We start from the raw sequence: 17,129 nt of genomic DNA on the forward strand, positions 1-17,129 counted from the left end.
CCGCGCCCTGTGCCGCCGGCCGGGAGGGCTCGGCTCCGCGGTAACGTGAACCCGTCACTGGGCTGCAGCTCACCCCCCTCTCCCCCCGCATTTGATGTACGACGTCCGCGCTGGATAAACTAGAGCTGTGTACAGCTTTGTGTACAAACACACTCGGTCCTTATCGGGCCGGCGGCCGCGCTCCCACCGCTCGGCACTGTGCGAACGGGGCCGGGGCTGCGCGCACCGCGGGGCCGTGCGGTGGCTGGGAAAGCCTCGTTCGCCGTGCTTGGCTGTTTGGGGGTGGGGAGAGGGGAAGCTGTGTGGTAGAAAGCGTGCGCTGCTGTCCCCCGGGAGTGCCCAGCTCCTCTGGTAAAGTGATCTCACAACAAATTCGCAGAAGTGAGGCAGGCGACTGGAACTAACGAGAGGGGAGCGCAGACACAGACGGCGGCTGCTGCTGTAGGGGCGGGGGGCTTCCAGCCCTTTTAAAAGAAAATGCATCCGACGGAAACCGCGGGGTTTGCGGGCTTGGGGTGCGGGCTTGTCCCCGTGGGGCAGAGCTGTGTCCGTGCGCTGCCGCCTCGGCCGCTGCCGGCAAACGAGACGCGTTTGGTCGGCGGGCTGGGAACCGCGCACCTAAGTAAACACATCGGTACCTGCCGGGGGGGTCGGGTGGGGACAGCTGAGGAAGGCATTGGCCTCCGCCGGCACTCCGGGACTCCCAGGAGAGATCAAAGCGACACGCGGGGGCTTTTAGCAGCCGTGGGACTGGGAAAGTCGCAGTTCCCGCTGCCGGAGGGCTCCAGGCGAGCACATGGCCCCGGGGTCTGCCCGCTCTCCCCCCGCCCCCCTCTCCCATTCCCCGGCCCGTTTGCTTCAAAAACTGTACATGTTGCCCAGGCTGCAGCAGCAGGAGCGGACTTCTCCCTGCGGCACAGCTGCTGCCGCCCGAACAGCGGGGGCTGTGGGCTCTCGGCCGTGCCCCTCCCGAGCGATCCGGTACTGCGTGCGGGCGGAGCGCTCCGTGAGATAGCGGGGCGGGGAGCAGGGCAGCAGGGGCACCTGTGTTAACGTGCGCGTTGTGCGCGGCCCCTCTGAGAAATGGACGTGAATAAACCACAGGCCTCGTGTTATTATCCCCCTTTGATAATGCGATTCAGCGCCCTGATTGTTTTGGTTTCAGACCCGGATACAGATTGTCGTTATTAATACCAAACACAAACACTTGGAATCGCAGACGCTCTCGACTCCGTGAGGCCGGTTCGGGTTTAATGACGAGGAACGGGACGCTGTAACACAAAGAGCTTTATTTTACAGTCCAAGGAACCCGTTCTTATATACAGTATCACGTCCATCATTTAAATACACATGTGTCATGTTTACAAAAAGGCAGTCCTGAAATTATTTACAGACGCCAAACGAGGCGGGGACGCTCTCGGCACGACGCACACGGAAAGCAGCCAAACGGCTTCACCGACAGGAATGGGCTGCAGGGGGACCGCACCGCCGGGACACCGCTAAACGCCGTCAAAAAAAAATAAAAAAATCAAGGACGGGGGGTGGTCTATGAGACAAAACTTCGAGAAAACAAAACGGGAGATACGAAGAGGGCTGAGACAAGAGTCCGTGCGGCTCGGGTCTCCGCCGGGAGGAGCGGTGCCCCGAGGCGGCCGTGCCGCGCTGTCCCCGCGGGGCCGCACCGCCCCGGCGCTCATTTCTCCACCGCCTCCTCCGCTCCGGGCAGCTTGGGCTCGTCGGAGGAAATGCTGTCCACGATGGAGGAGAGGCAGCGCAGGCTGCTGGAGGCCGACGACTCCACCATGGAGCCCCCTGCTCGGCGGGAGAAAGGGGTTAGGGAGCGGGCACGGCCGGCGCCGAGGCCGCGGGGCTCCGCCGCCGGGACGGGAGCGAGGGCCGGGCGCGGCGGCCGTTACCTGCTTTGGGGCTGGCCCCCAGCGCTCGGGAATGGTCGGAAGCGCCGTGCCAGTCGGAGCCGCAGGTGCTCAGGAAGTCGGAGCCGGGGACCTGCGGCGGGGCGCGGGGAGAGGGGACGGTGCGTTAGACAGGCGGGCGGCGGCAGCCCCCTCCCCGCGGCCGTCAGCGCCCCGTCGGGGGGAGGAGGAGGGAAAGGAGGGAGGGGAGCGCCGGCCCGCAGCCGGGTGCCGGAGGGAGCGAGCCGGCGTGCTTACGTTTCCCTGCTTGGGGCTGAAGCTGAAGGGGTCCGCCGCCGCCTCCTGCATTTTCTCCTGCTGATCCAGCCTGTGCAGCAGGTCCTGCAGCCTCTCGATGTAGCTGATGGCGCTCCTCAGGATCTCCACCTTGGGCAGCCGCTGGTTGGGGTTGGCCACAGTCCGCCTTTTCAGAGCCTCGAAGGCTTCGTTGATCTTCTTCAGCCTCCTCCGCTCCCGCAGCGTGGCCGCTTTCCGCCGGTCGGTGGGGGCCGACTTTCTCTTGCAGGTTTTACAGGCCCAGATGAGGCACTGGCCGGGGCAGTGCGGGGGCTGCAGGCCCGGCGGGGCCAACACGTGCTCCTCGCCGCTGCTGTCGCTGCCGGCCTCCGGCGGCAGTTGGTCCTGACACGGGGACAAGGTGCCGTCGCTGCCCGGGTACAGCGGGGAGCCCTCTGCCATCTCCAGCTGCTGCAGGGCTCCATTCTCCCCGTCCAAGTAGAAGAAATAGGAGCCGGTTTCAAAAAGGTCCATCATCATGCTGTCCTCCGGCCTCTGTGCCTGCTCCCGTGGGGTGGCAGGCTCAAAAACACCCCGAGGAACAACCCAGATGGAATTTAATTAGTGCAGTGACATAAGTCCCCACTGCTTTATATATAGGAGCTGCTGAAACCCTATCCAACTTTTAGCTGTCGCGGTGCATCACCCTCCAAAACTGATTCCAGCCAGTCTCCTGGGCGCTGTCCTGAGAACATCTCCTATTTAGAAGGCTAGGAAGGAGGGGGCACGAGGGGAGGAGGCCAAGAAGAAAAAAATAATAAAAAGGAAAACAAACAACAAAGAAAAATGCCCCCTGAAGGCCCGTGAGCTTGCGATGTGCGAAGGGTGGTGAGGAGGGGGCTTGGGGAGCTGTGTCCAAGCACAGCAGGCAGCTCTGCTGTGGGCTGGTGGGAGTGTGGCTGGAGGATGCAGACGTGGGGCTGCCCACTGTGCCCTCCTCAGCCACACACACAGATACATGCATGCACACAGAGCACACTCTTCTTACCCCAGTGCTAAGTGTAGGTTTGTAAAGAGGGCTTTCAAAGGCAGCCATGGTTCTCCAAACAGAAGGGTTAATATTTTCAGCAGCCGCTGCTATTCCCTCAGCCCCCTCGAAGCATGCCATTCCTGTGACCCACGGCCAGCCCAAGGTTAGGGGCCAGTCTCACTGTTCCTCCACACAGAGGGGAAGGTTGCCAAAGCAGAGCCTTGCTGCACAGCTGAAGCACCTGCAGTTATCACGCCTTGGTGCAGTGTTTTCCTTTGAACTTTCCGATGTTTCCTGGGCGATGAGAGAAGTGAATTCAGGTGACTGGGTTACAGCCTAATGGGGCTCTCTGGACAGCCCCTGTCCTTGACGGTGTCTAGGGCAATCAAAGCCCAGGCATCTGTTGCAACTGCAGCTTAATCCCTTGGGTCTGGCAAGACTTACAGAGCTTCCTGACCCCTGAGACAGAAACGGAGCTTGTGATCACCCTCTGTTAGGGTGTACTGTAATGTCACATTATATGTCTAGGCCTCTCTCACTTCAAGAAAGAGAAAGTATGGGAAAACGTCCTGCATTGCTTCTTTCCCTTGACTGCCTTGAGTTCCTTAAATCACATGTATAATTTCTCACTGCTTAGGTAAAAATATATGTGTGCGTATACACATGCATGTGTCCCTGTTTACAGACACACATATTTATGTCTATATAGGTATTTGGATAAGTAGGTGAATTTCTCTATGTGTGTTTGTGCATATTTGCTCAGATAAACTCAGCAATACATGAGGAATAGATGAGTGCCTGGAATACCACAGTATCTCTCACATGAAGCTTCTGATTTCTTTGTGTGTGTGTGTGTGTGTGAAGTAACTGTGGCATTTTCGTTCAGTTCTCAAAAGCAGAACCAATTTTTCTAAGTTCAAAAGTAGTGGAGTGTAGCTGAGATTTTCTTATTACTGTTGAAACTGATATGTATAATTTCTGGTTTAATTTGGTAGAACAATACCCAGTTTTGGATGCGACAGAGAAACGCAGCCTGTTCCCTGTGAAACTAATTTAGGTATTAATATTCCAGCACCGAGGTACATTTTTTCTCTTCAGAGTAGCCTTACAATTAAGGAGTTGAACATAAGGCACAGTTTCCCAGTTTCCATGCTCTGTAATTAGTTTTCTGTTTGACCTTTGACCAGTCACTTAATTTCCTTGTGATTTAATTTTCTACGTTTAAAAAGGGAGGTAATGTCAGCCTGTACCCAGCCCGTGTGTTTCTCATGTAGATTGCTGTCTATTCAGGGAAGAGCTACTCCTTGACATGATGTGCTCTTCAGTGGTACAGGAATGTTTGTCCTATAGCATTAATTATAGTAGTAATAAAAAAAAATCATGCATACTCATCGCTTAAAAAGTTTTATTACACTGTGTTTTATTTTTTCTTTTAATCTTAGTTTCTTCACTGCTGCTCTGGAGGTGTTTGGAATGAGATGGAGATTAGATCAATTTACTGATAAGATACACAAATGAAAATTTCACTTCAGGAAGAAATATTCATAAAATGTCTTCTCTGAGAGTTTTAATTTGACTATGGAAGTTGGGAAAGTGTAAGTTTAGGAGCCAGATGCTCCTTCAGCTGTCAACAGATTTATTTTTTTGTTTTAAGTGGGAAACAAAAGTTCTTTCTTTCCAGCATTCATTCATTAAGAGCTGAAGTAAACAGACCTAGTTTCTCAAAGTAGTGTGGGGACAACAAAGGAAGCCCTTTATTGAGCAAAACTCTTACACATTGTAACTGAATTTTAGTTTGAATAAAACTGGCCAATTCTCCATCACATAAGCAACTTTGATTTTGCTTTAGCCATTATGTTGCATCTCCCATTCCAGCTCCTTGGTCACCTTAACGCAGCTAGCAAGCAGCCATAGCTTATATGAACAAAATGCCCCTCATAACTTTCATCCAGAAAGTGGATCAAATGGGGGGGTTAAAATTGGTGCTTGTCTTTGTTCTCTCACACCTTGCATCTGTATCGTGTTAGATCTAAGCACAAAGACATAAGAGGAAGTAGAAGATATGAACAAGAAAAACTGAAAAACTGGGCATGGTGTTGGAATGGAGATCTGTGAGGAAATCCACCTGTAAGTTAGTCATCTGAGTAGCTCTTCCTGGGATAACTTGCTCTCAGACTTTGAAGACTGTACATTACCCAGTTGTTACTCCTTCCACCTGAAAACTGCACTACTTTCAGTACGTCTGCAAACACATGGAAACAGACTATATTTTGCTCATCTATGAGATCTGTTATTTTACCAAGGAGATCTACCATTAAGTCAAGATGACCCCAAATCCAAGAAACATGGATTGCATTTTCTGTCATGGCTGATCTCGAGGACCTAAATTACTCTTTCCTTTAAATGAATTATAAATTTGTTTATATAATTGTGATGAGCTGATAACTGCCCAGGTCATTAACATCTTATGGCTTGAGCAGAAGTCTAATCTAGAATTGCAGAGAAATGTTTGTTATCTTGGACCATAGGGCCCCACATGCCTCTCCAGATATCCTCATTTTCTTCTTCTTTCTTTTTGCTTCCCTGTTCTCAGTTATTTCCCATTCACACAGAAGATCTTATCACCTGAGTTTGGCATGTATTCGTGTATTCGTGCAAAGCTAGGTGACCTGTCTGGGGATATATGCTACTATCCATGCTTATTGGGTTTTTTTGTCACTTGTTACCTGTATGTTATATAGTTAGAACGCCAGCTTTGAGGGTTAGTTATCTGCTATTCCTCCTGATTTGTTAAGTGGGGCACTTGAATACCTATACATGTGTGTTTGCCTTCTCATTTTATTTTGTCTGGAACATGCTTATGGAGCAAATCTCTGAATAGCCCCTACTTACTGCACTTTTGATACTCAATACAGGGAGCTCTCAGAGTGTGTTATCTGGCTTTTCTCACCCTGAATTGGCACTGCCAATTTCTACATGCCTAATCCTGATGTACAAACCCTGACTGCTGATGTATTGATAGTCACAGTTCGTTGGTAAGAATTGCATAAAGCCTTGGTGTATTGCTGCACTATACAGTTCACTGCGGAAATAGTATATTGTGCCAAGGACTGCAAAAGCTAAAAAGAATGAGACACTTCATTTCTCCTTTCCTTTGAGAAGGAAGTTTTAAGTGGATGAGCACTGAGACATCTTCACATTCTAGGTGTGTGGAAACTGTAATGGGAGAACTGGTGCAGGGAAGATGTGTAAGCTGCTAAAGGACGTGTTTAACTTTAAATCTACAATTTGTCAAATAAATGTTTGGTGAATAGAGATTAGATAGTTTGAGTTTTCTTGGAAGTCTGGGTAGCAGTGACTCTGTGGAGGACCAGATTTGCTTATGCTGACAATGGCTTATGGAAAATTTAAGCAACTTTACTATAATTTATGGAAGCATCATTCCTGTTGCTGAAATCCATGGCTCGTGGATGCAGTAGTCTTATACAGTCTTTGTAGGGGAAGAGCTGAAAATATTATTCACAGAGACCTTGGTTCCATAGCTGTTCCAAATCATTGCTGTTTTCCTTTGATTGGATATGGACTTTAGTGTTCATATCGGTTACAGCCCTGTTATCATCTGAGAGGCGCAACTTTGCTAACTAAACAGACTCCTCTAGTTCAAGATGGTAAGGTAGGATTTCATTACAGCTCTCATGTTGGGCAGTTATGAGACACAGTTCTAAATGGCAGATGCTTTAATGCCTGTGTCAGGGTCTACAGTGACAAATAGTCACCACTGCATAAACACATTTATTTTACTACGAGACGTTTTCCTGGGGAGGAGGGAGTGCCAATCAGAAGCCAGAGGCCCATTACACTGTTGCTGTCTGGGACAGGCATTTTCCATGGTTCTGTCCACAAGCAGGCATTCTGGACAGGAAGAGAAGCTGTAGTGATTACAGAGCTCTTCTACTTGTGATTAGGCTAAAAAAGAGGGGAAGTGAAATGTTAGATGAGCGATACAGCACACATGATGTGCTGTATAATCATATTTTTTGCCATCAGATTTTCTGTAAGAGCATGAAAGATCATTTTACAATCATACGCTTATTTATTTGTTAAGTCTATAAGCTGTTGGAAGCACAAAGTGCATTTTCACACTCCATAGTTTCAGAACATAATGACAGTTGTATGTAAACCCGATCTCAGTGAAAAGGACAATAGTTGAATCACAGTTCTAATAACTAAAATACATGTTTTACATTTGTGAGTGAAAGTAAGCAAAGACTGCTTCTACATCCAGTGCTCAGGCCAATCATGTCCCTGCTGTTCATGGGCAAAAAGAGAGCTCAGGTGGTGGGAAAATGACAGCTTCCTTTTCTGGAGCTCACATGGAATTTTTGCAGAACCAGGGCTCTTCATGGAAAACTGGAGGGACAGAGGTGTGGAGTTTGGAAACTGTGAAGATAAGGTGAAGATTATGGATGTGTAAAGCTCTCTTCGCAGTGGTGCTGTAGGCATTGCTTAGAACAGCACTTTGCAAAACCATGAGGTGATTATGTTGAAATTATTACATTTTATACATAAATTGTATTAAGCTGTTTCGTTATTGATTGCCAAATACTCTTTGACATATGGATGTGCCAATTTAATGAGCTATTTGATTACACGACTAGTATAAAATTAATTGGCTCTACTCAAATGTACGCATTGCTTGGTCTGACTTAATTCTTGGTGCTGTGTTGCTACAGTCATTAATTATTCCACACACACATGGATTTAAAATGTATAAACATCTGAAATGGGAATAACTTAAGAGAGTTCTCTTTCCAAAATGTAAACAAAATATTGGAAGTCACGCAATCCTGTGATTGTCCTGTAGAGTTCTTCATTCCTCATGAGATAATTTTCTGCCATCTATAATTTCTAATTTTTGTTCCTTTTCAGTCTTGTTTTGTCTCGGTAGGCAAACAGTTTCGCTCATAAGTGTTGATTTCTCCATTATTTGTATTTTGAGATTTTGTTTCCATTTCTTCTGATTTCCACATTGCTGTCACCTGAACAAATAAAGCATGTTTCATGTACATTTTTACTGCTTGAGTTCCTTTGGTGGACACGTCAGTCTTCTGATAATGTATGTTAAATATAGAATGATGTTTTCCTGTCCTGCCCTGTTTTTGTCCATTGCTGATATAATTGCTATGTCCCAGGTGTTCCCTTCCTGGTTCTTTCTTAAGTGCAGCAGTCGGCTTTGCTGAGTCAGTCTCAGCTTTGAAACGCATGTATGCATGTTTTCCAGGGCTGGATTGTGTGATTCACTGGGTGGTCTCAATTTTACCTCTAAATGTGACCTAGCCCATTCCAAGGCCCACGTACCATTATATTTAATCCTGTCATGTAGGTATTTGTTCTTGTTTACAAATAGCTCTTTCCCACCTTCGGAGGAATTAAGTTTTAGTTTACACCTTTGCTCATTTAAGATTTATTCTAAGCATTCCGTACATTTTTAACTGATATTTGTTGCTAGCTATTTTTATACTCCTGCTATTGTCATATCACCGCTATCATCTGAATTTCCATAAATGAGTTGCTGACCGATTTGAATGTTATGTTCACAGCTTGTACTTTGGGTACTCTGACATGTGACCATTTCCTTTCCAAGTGTCAGTCCTGTTCTTGTCTCTCTATATCTTTTCACAAGTCTTTTGCTTGCTGCGTATCCAAATACCTGTGCTTTACTTGGCTTTAATTAAGAAATTTCTTTCTGACAAAGATGTGTATCAGGTGCTTCAGCTGAAGATACCGGAGGCATTGACGAGGTTTCAACAGAGAGGTTTTCTTCTAATCCTCATATACATTGTTATGGTGTGCATACTCAAACACGATAGACTGAAACTCCTGCAAAGTTAAGAAGTGCATTCTGTATTGTATCTGAGATGCAGAATCCTCATGGCTTTCGTAAAGCTTATGTGAGCTTTCAAAAGAAAAATATCTGCTACTTTTGGAAAATGGAAGCCACTGAGAGAAAGGCTTCTGAAAATGAATTTGTTATGAATTAAATGGTGATAAAGACGTGGAATCCAACATATACTGACCGTGTTGTTATCAGAACCTGTCGCACAGCTGCCAAACTGCTTATGGCTGTGAAGGTCATTGCACCGTTTGTATGTCACGTAAGGTACATGCTTTGTAAATAAGGTTACCTGTGATCTGTTAGTGCAAGAAATGCAGCAGTCTATCTAGTTCTCATTTCCTTGCCTGTTCCGTTTATTTCACATCTTCTGCTAAAATTTCACTTGCTTTGAGATTTTGTAAGGCTCAGAAATGTGTTCTTCAAAGTACAGCAGGATCTAGAGGTTGCAGCATGATCTCGTGAACATGCAGTGGGTGTGTGGCATGAAGATCTGCAAATCCATCTTGTGATGTTTTTGAAATAAGTAAGCCTCTCTGGTCACTAATTCTGTTCTATATTATCTCACCTTTGTATTGCTGTAAAAGCACAGTGGAGTCATCCTAAAGTAAAACATGAAGTTTCTCAAAATCTGGAAAGAAGCTGGTCTCAGTCAACATTGCTTCTTCCCAAGGCCATTCATCTGATGTGTAGGAAAGAAATGAAAAGGGAATAATATTCAGACATTCTGCCTGACAAAATGGCTCTTACCTTTCTCACCCTTGTCAGATTTTACACAACCATGCTTAAAAATGCCTGGATTTCATTTCAGATGAACTGCATAGACTGAAAGATCGTCAGCTGCCCTCTCTGCCTGAAAAAAAAATCAAAAATTTGGCTACAGCTGAATTGATAGGAGTTTTTGGATTCTTGGAGAAAGTGTACTAATTGTGGTGGTTTTTATGTTGCTTGTTTTTGTTTTTGAGAAAGAGAATTACATTGAGGAAAATTGTAGAAGAAAGACATACCAGAAGAGTGTATTTTGATAAGATGGAGAACCACTGGAAAAGCATTCTGGACCTGGTAAGTAGACAACATCTAGCTATGTTTAAATTTAGAGAAAATAGTGAGAAGATATCTGTCTTGTGAAGTGTGAAACAGCTGGCTTACAACAGAATCTGCTGGCCTGCAGTGTCATTATTTTTAAACAACATTTGTGCATTAAAGCGGGGCAATAGAAATGTCTGGCACAGAGTGCCAGGCATTGTACTTATTACTTTGTAGTATTATTGGTTACTGTCATAACTGCAAAAGAGAACAGACAAAATGAACTGTACATTGGAAACAATAAGCAGATCCTATGTGTGCTGCAACCTCCAAGTGACTATCAATTCATTTTAGGTAGACCCAGGCATAGTAGCCTACATCATACCTGTGTGAATACTCAAATATTCTTGTAAGTGGCACTGCTGGAACAGGACAGATAGTGGACACGTGATTCCCCAGCAGCCTTAGCCCAGGGATTAGCATATTTGCCTGAGATGTGATAAACATGGATAAACAGATCCCTGCTCTGAATCAAGCAGAGGATGAAAATAAATCAGTGTCTCCTGTGTTTTATTTGAGTGCTTAAAATACAATCCTGGAGATTTACTCCTGGATTGTTTTTAGAGGGGGGGAATTGAAATTGGCAATTCCCTATTAATTTGACAATAATGATAATGAGATGACAATTCCCAAGCAAGAGGATGGTGCAACTGGAGATACGTGGGCACATACACTTTGCAGCTTTTAATCTGCATCATGAGTGTTTGCTGTCTCCAGAATTCTACTCAGGATTTCTGAGAGTGCCTTTCATTACTGGCTGTTTTTTGGTATGCCTTGAGTTTGGGCACTTGTTGGCTAAAGACTCTACTGAGCACCAAGACATTCAAGAGGTAGGTACTGTAACAGTTAAATGTTCTTGGGGTGCTCTAGCACAAGCTGATGCCTATTCTGTGTCATTACTCCTTCCTCAGTACCTCTCTCTCTTTGACCTTCAGGAAAACAAAAACCATCACCACCAAATAAACCAGCAGAATTTCACATGCAGAACGGCTTCATGGGACATAGAGTGGACGCTCATCCATGCAGTTTGTAACACTGAAAACTTGGTGTGCCCAAGTCACAAGGACTTTCAGTACACAGACAAGCCAGAGAAGAGCACACATTTGGAAAGGCTCATATGCAGGAGATGGCAGTGATTCCCTGTGATCTCCCTGCTCCTGTGTGGAGCAGGACTGGGCAGCGTCCTGGGTATTCTGCTGACAGCTTCCACTGGCTCACTTCCTCCCTGAGCCAGGGTTTTGGGTTACCCAGCCAGGCCAGCAGACCTTCATTGCCAGTCATGTGATACATCTTTGGCATGGAAAGTTTTTTGTGTGTTGTGTGTAAGCCACGTGCAACAAAAGGTAAGCCCCTGCTGAAATCCAAAGCCTACAATTATTTTTGTTGCCCTTCTCTGAGATAAACTATAAATAGTTCTTCTACAGCACATACAAGAGATAAATATGATAAATAGATAAATATGTTTGAGAACATTCTATATAGACCACAAGGAGTTGTTTTAAAGTGTTAATAGAAATCCTTGTTTCATTTGGTTTGTAATCTCATTGTAAATGAAATAAGAAGCTTTTCTCACAGTTTTGCCTCTTTGTAAAGGCAAACTTTTGACTAAAGTCTATCAGTATACTGAGCTCTGCCTTAGTTTGGAATTTCTTTTTCAGGAAAAAGTGAAAACGCACCGTATGATGTTAAATACCAGTGGGATACAGCATTTGTATATTTCATTAATGCATCATTCTTTCCTCTGGAGCACTTTAATAAAGGCTCCCTCAAACGTTTACAATGGATTTTTGTCAGTTACAATATTCTTTTCATAAAGTCATTGGCTCTGTTAACATGATTTCTTCAAGCTTTTGTCAAGTTTTAAATCCTTCTGGAACTAACACCAACTGTCCACTCTGACACTTGTTCAATAGTTTTCTCTCAATTGAACCATTCTCCATCTTTCAGCTGTTGCAGCGATTTTATTTTTTACAAAGCCTCCTCGCAAGATGTCTTTCTTGATTTTGGAGAACTATACAACATGGTGGCACGAGGTATTTCAAAGCCCCAAAAGAGAAACTTGTTTCAATTAAAAAAAAAATGAAGCTTCAGTTACCTCCTGCAGTGGAAATGCTAAGTCACAGCTTGAACCAGTGATTAAGCACGTGGTGGGAAGGCAGGGCCAACCCAGGGGAGCTCAGGTTCATGCAGTGTACCTGAGTAACTGGAAGGGGTGGAGCCAGGATTCACCCCTTCCCAGACATTTAAAGGTTGCCAGTGGAGGTAAGGATACCTTGCTGGATATCCAAGTCTACAGAATGCCTTTTAAAGGTCAGCAGTTTTTCTTCCTTTGTTTCTGTGTCTATGGCTGCTGCATTTGGGCTCATTGTCATTTATTGAAGCCTGGGATTGTGCCACTCCACTGTTATTGCTGTATTTTCTGTCACATTATAGTGGTATGGAGTTATGACTCCTTTTTAAAAAAAAGCTTTTAAAAACCAGAGTTGATTACTCCTTTAGATAAGGACTCCCTGTTCATGACAACAATGAATCCGAGTTATACTTCCCTTTGTTAATCTGGAGTAGGCTAGTTACATCTGACTAATTTGCACCATTTTTTTAGAGCCCGAGTCTGTGCTTGTGCAAGCACATGCACTAAAGTATATATGGATTTGGTATAACAGCAATCATAAGTTAAAAAAGAATGTTGGCATCTTAAATAAATGAATTCTTGTTTTGTCGTTATTCTAAAGACAGAGCTAAAAGATTTTTGTCAGAGAACTGAATAAGAAGTGAACTGCCCGTGTCACAAGTAGCTTTCTGTACTCCAGGGGTACTTGTTTGAGCTTTTCCAGAACTGTAAATGAAGCTCTCTGCAAATTCTGTCTCAGCTAATGCCACTGCTTTCTGTACAACTAAGATGTGAGAACTGGTGGCAGGATGAAGGCAAAGCTGTCCATAGGATCTCTTGACAATCTCCAGGTCCTTTGTACTGAGATAATGTTAGTGATGTTGAAGATCCTGCCATCTTTCAAAGAGCACATCAATATACAGGAGAGAAATGTTTGTCTGAAGTTCTGAATGTAGTACAGCTTGAACAGCTAATCTCTGTTAACCAGCAACCTAATATGTTTCTATAATCTGCTTAGGAGTGCCAAAACAGGTAAGAAAAATGGAAGGGCAAAAGAAGGAAAAAGGAAGTGATAAATGTATCTGCCACCTTGAGCATGCAGTCACAGTCTTTGTGCAGTGTGTGTTTCTTAACGTTCCTGCCTAGGAGTCACCCCACAGCAAGTAAGCAGATTTTTAAGGAATTGCAGTAATATGGAATTACAGAACATTGTTTGTCAGAGGATCCTCATTAGGACTGTTGTATCAGGATGGCTCAATGCATTTCCAAGACCATTTGTAACTATCCAAACTCAGTACATCCGAATTTCTATCCTGAAAGAGAGATAGAAGATAAAATTGAAATGCTTCAAAGCTTTGAATGTGAACCGTGAAGAAGACAGTGTGCCTTTGCAAGTTCAAGGCACTGTTAATAACCAATGAAATGAGAGGTTTTGTTGCTTGCTGTCATGAAGATGAGTTCCTGCGAGTTCATCTTGTCCGCATAGATCTTTGAATATGGAATACCATGGTGTATTTGCATTGATGCTCCATTTCTCACTGAAGACCTAGCTGAAGCTAAAAGGCCAGAACCCTGTGCAGTTTGTCTAGAAGCTCTACTCTGCTGAAATACAGTGCTTGGTAGAGAGTGAAACTAACTAAGATATTATAGGCAAAGGTGAGAGAGAATGTAAGTTCACTTCTGTTCAAGTGTGCCTCTCTTAGATATCCGTTCTGGATTTGGCATGAACTGCTCTCTGTGTATGCCTGTGTTTTACCACTGACAATAGGAGATGGTCTGATTAAACTGTAACTATTATGTGACTGAAAATAGACAAAATTAATTCAGCTTTAACACAGAGGAGGATTGGAGTGCTGACCTAGGCTTGTCAAGGTATTACACTAAAAAAGAATGTAAAGTAGATCACCGGTAGCAGTAATCCTTAGAGTTCAAAGTACAATGTCCAGGTTGAAAAGGTTTATCTGTTTGCATTATTGCACTGATGTGTAGGATTTCAGTTAGCCGCTGCATGCTTTAACGACAACAGTAGATGTAGATTTTATTCTTTATCAGAGAGACATTCAGACTGAAATCCTACATACAAATGTCAGTTAGCTCTGGGAATGTTTTTTGGGCTCCTTGGCTTACACAGTGCTGTGTTGTCAGATAGCTCTCTTGATCTCAAAAGGGAGTAAGGTTACACGCTTGGGAGCCAGTTTCCACAGGTCAGTTCCTTGCCTGTGCCTGGTGTTGCAGCTCATCTAAGAGTTCTGGCTTAAGTACTTATTTGCTTATGCCTTCACTAGTGGAGTAAAACCCTCTCCTCTGTCTATATCTGCCCTGTTCTGCACTTGTATTGTCAAAATATTTGTCTATATATTTAAGATTAGTGAAAGCATTGTCTCAATAGTCCTTTGGATCCCAACACTAGCCTGAATCACAGAGGTTGCTGTCAGCTCTCGCAATACTTGTTTTCTGTGTTTGTGCTTTTCAAAAGAGCTAAGTACACTTAACAGTAAAGCCTAGATATGTGCATTACTGTATGATCAGCAGACGTGTTCAGTATCTCACAGTTCTTGGCTCAGAGGTGGTACTGTTTTGTCCCAGATATTCTCTGTGTGTTTTAGAACGCTTCCTGCTCAGCAGGCTTCATGGAATGTAACTGGGAATGGTAAAGCTTCACTTGCGGGTTAGGTTTCCAGTATCTGAGTATTCTTTTCCTATCATTCACAACTCTGTCTCCTGCAAAGTATTTTAGAAATACCCTTGTAAAACTTCCTTGGGTTCATTATTGACTAATGAAGAGTACTGGAATGGTTTGTTCATGATTACAGCGGGTAGCTGTGTGCAGCTGTCATCCTACAAAAAGATCACCCTGGTAACTGCAATCAACAAGCAGAGTAAGATGATCCAAATATAACAAAACCCTTCTAAATTAATGTCTTTCAACTGAAATGTAGGGGCACAACTTCATCCCAGACTGCCGGGGGGAGTGGGATCTGTGAAATGTACCACAGACATTGTTATTCATTGTAGGACAGCCATTGAGTTTTACACAGTTGAATCTGAGAAAGACACTACAGAATAGGGGAGCGGGGGGGAAATGTAATTAAAATAAGTAATTAGTTCAGCATCATTTGGGAAAAGTTATTGGGAAAAGAGGATCACCATGCAAAATATCAAACATGGGCTCCATCTTGTCGTCTTCAGCTGACTGACACCGAATAATGAACAGTGCTAAAATTTATACTGGAGTTTGTAATAGCAGCAGGAGGAACTTCTGGGTAGGAAGCCAGCAATTTATTTTATCCTTACAATTGCACACTGTGCCTATGCTGTTAGGACACGCAACTGATACCATAGTTTAACTCTGAGACACTACTAATGTGTGTTTGCACTTGTCTCATAGCTTGTAACTGTAGCAACACAAAGGATAGAGATGTATTCTGTGGAAGGGTCGGTGCGAAAATGCAGCTGAGGTTCCATGATGTCAGCTGTACATCTCCTTAGAGGAAAAGGAATTGAAGTAAGACCACCTCACAGCTCACCTGGAATGATGAATGGCTATAGGTCATGCCTGTAGCACCTGTCATCAAATGAACCACAGTTCTGTTTACAATTCCTTTGGAGATAGTCACATATAGACAAGCAACACAGCATTAGAAAACAAAACAAAATGTGAAGAACAATACTGAGAGGTCTTGTCTTCTTAGTGTCGTATTAGAATGGTGACACAGTTGTGCAGAGGTGGTGAAGTGGCATGTTGTAACTGTACATGTTCTGAATTCATTACTAACATAGGTATATCCCCTAAAACAGAGTGCTAATTGGGTTCTTTCCATAGACCTTAAAACAATAAATCATTTCTATCATTTGCTTCCATGGATAGATGAAGATATATGTTCAGTGCTTAATATGCATCTCACTCATACTCTGAAACAGGTATTTTTCAAACTTTATTTTAACTTGTCAAAACGTTTTCAGAAAAAATCCCTTCTGCATACTGACCTCACAGGGCACCGAGTCCTGAATCTCTTATCTCTTGCTGGATTTGTCCTAGTTGAGTAAGAGCTGCACATAAAACCTGGATCTTGGAGCCTGCACCAAACACTATCTAGCTTCAATCTTAATGGTTTTAAGCATTGCACAATAGGAAATCAAGATGATCTCGGTCATCCTGGCAAAATGCAATGATTAACCAATTATCATGTACCAGTTTTAGAAAAGCACCACATGTCAGCAGGAGCTTCTATACACAGTGATTAAACAAGTAGCAGAATTACTCTGCTAGAAATTGAATAGTTTTCAATTAAAACCAACTAAATGTCTAAATTAGAGGAATGATCAATAGCCAATCTATATATGGAGATTATATATGGAGTGTCCTTGATTTGGAAGAGGCAGCAAGATATTATTCCACCTATTATACTAGGAATTTAAGATTTCAAAATAAATTGAGTAGCACAAATTCGATTTTCTACTGATCATAGAATTAGAGATGTATACTGTGGACATTTTTTTTGGTAACTGCAGGAGTATTTCTTTTACTCAATTTAAGCATCTCTTTTGTTGGAAGACGGTTCTATTATGGTAGTTCAGACTCTACCAGGTATGCTCGTAGATGTATCAGGACTCTTCTGCTGCTTTTCATCTTCAATTCCATCACTGTATTTCCAGGCTTGGTTCTGACCTTGCTTTGCAAATATTAAGTAATACACATGAAGGAACTTCTAAGGTTAACCTTGGTGAAGCAGACACAGTGTGATTTTTGCATGGAAAAAATATTTTGCTTGCAAAGTTTTGTTTCCTTTCTCTGACACACTGCAGTGTCATTTCCAATTCTAGGAGATATTTACATATCTGTATGTAACCAGGGAAGCT

General features: G+C 43.9%; 1 protein-coding gene across 1 annotated transcript; it reads right to left on the minus strand.

The window, feature by feature from the left end:
* Positions 1-1,680: 1,680 nt before the first annotated feature.
* MYF6 (myogenic factor 6) lies at positions 1,681-2,757 on the minus strand. Its single transcript, XM_065741346.1, has 3 exons — positions 2,172-2,757; positions 1,917-2,007; positions 1,681-1,812 (listed from the first exon to the last, which is right to left on the minus strand). Exons 1-3 carry the CDS (start codon positions 2,688-2,690, stop codon positions 1,694-1,696), a joined length of 729 nt encoding a protein of 242 aa, XP_065597418.1. The 5' UTR covers positions 2,691-2,757; the 3' UTR covers positions 1,681-1,693.
* Positions 2,758-17,129: the final 14,372 nt, after the last annotated feature.

Source organism: Cyrtonyx montezumae, unplaced genomic scaffold (genome assembly GCF_038088225.1).
Source record: "Cyrtonyx montezumae isolate F1298 unplaced genomic scaffold, pur_monq_1.0 scaffold_3, whole genome shotgun sequence".
NCBI lineage: Eukaryota > Metazoa > Chordata > Aves > Galliformes > Odontophoridae > Cyrtonyx > Cyrtonyx montezumae.

Coding starts and splice junctions, on each gene's coding strand:
- MYF6 (XM_065741346.1), bottom strand. CDS start 2,690: ATGATGATGGACCTTTTTGAAACCGGCTCCTATTTCTTCTACTTGGAC. Junction 2,008..2,171: donor TCAGCCCCAAGCAGGGAAAC/GTAAGCACGCCG, acceptor GCCCCGCCGCAG/GTCCCCGGCTCCGACTTCCT. Junction 1,813..1,916: donor GGGGGCCAGCCCCAAAGCAG/GTAACGGCCGCC, acceptor CCCGCCGAGCAG/GGGGCTCCATGGTGGAGTCG.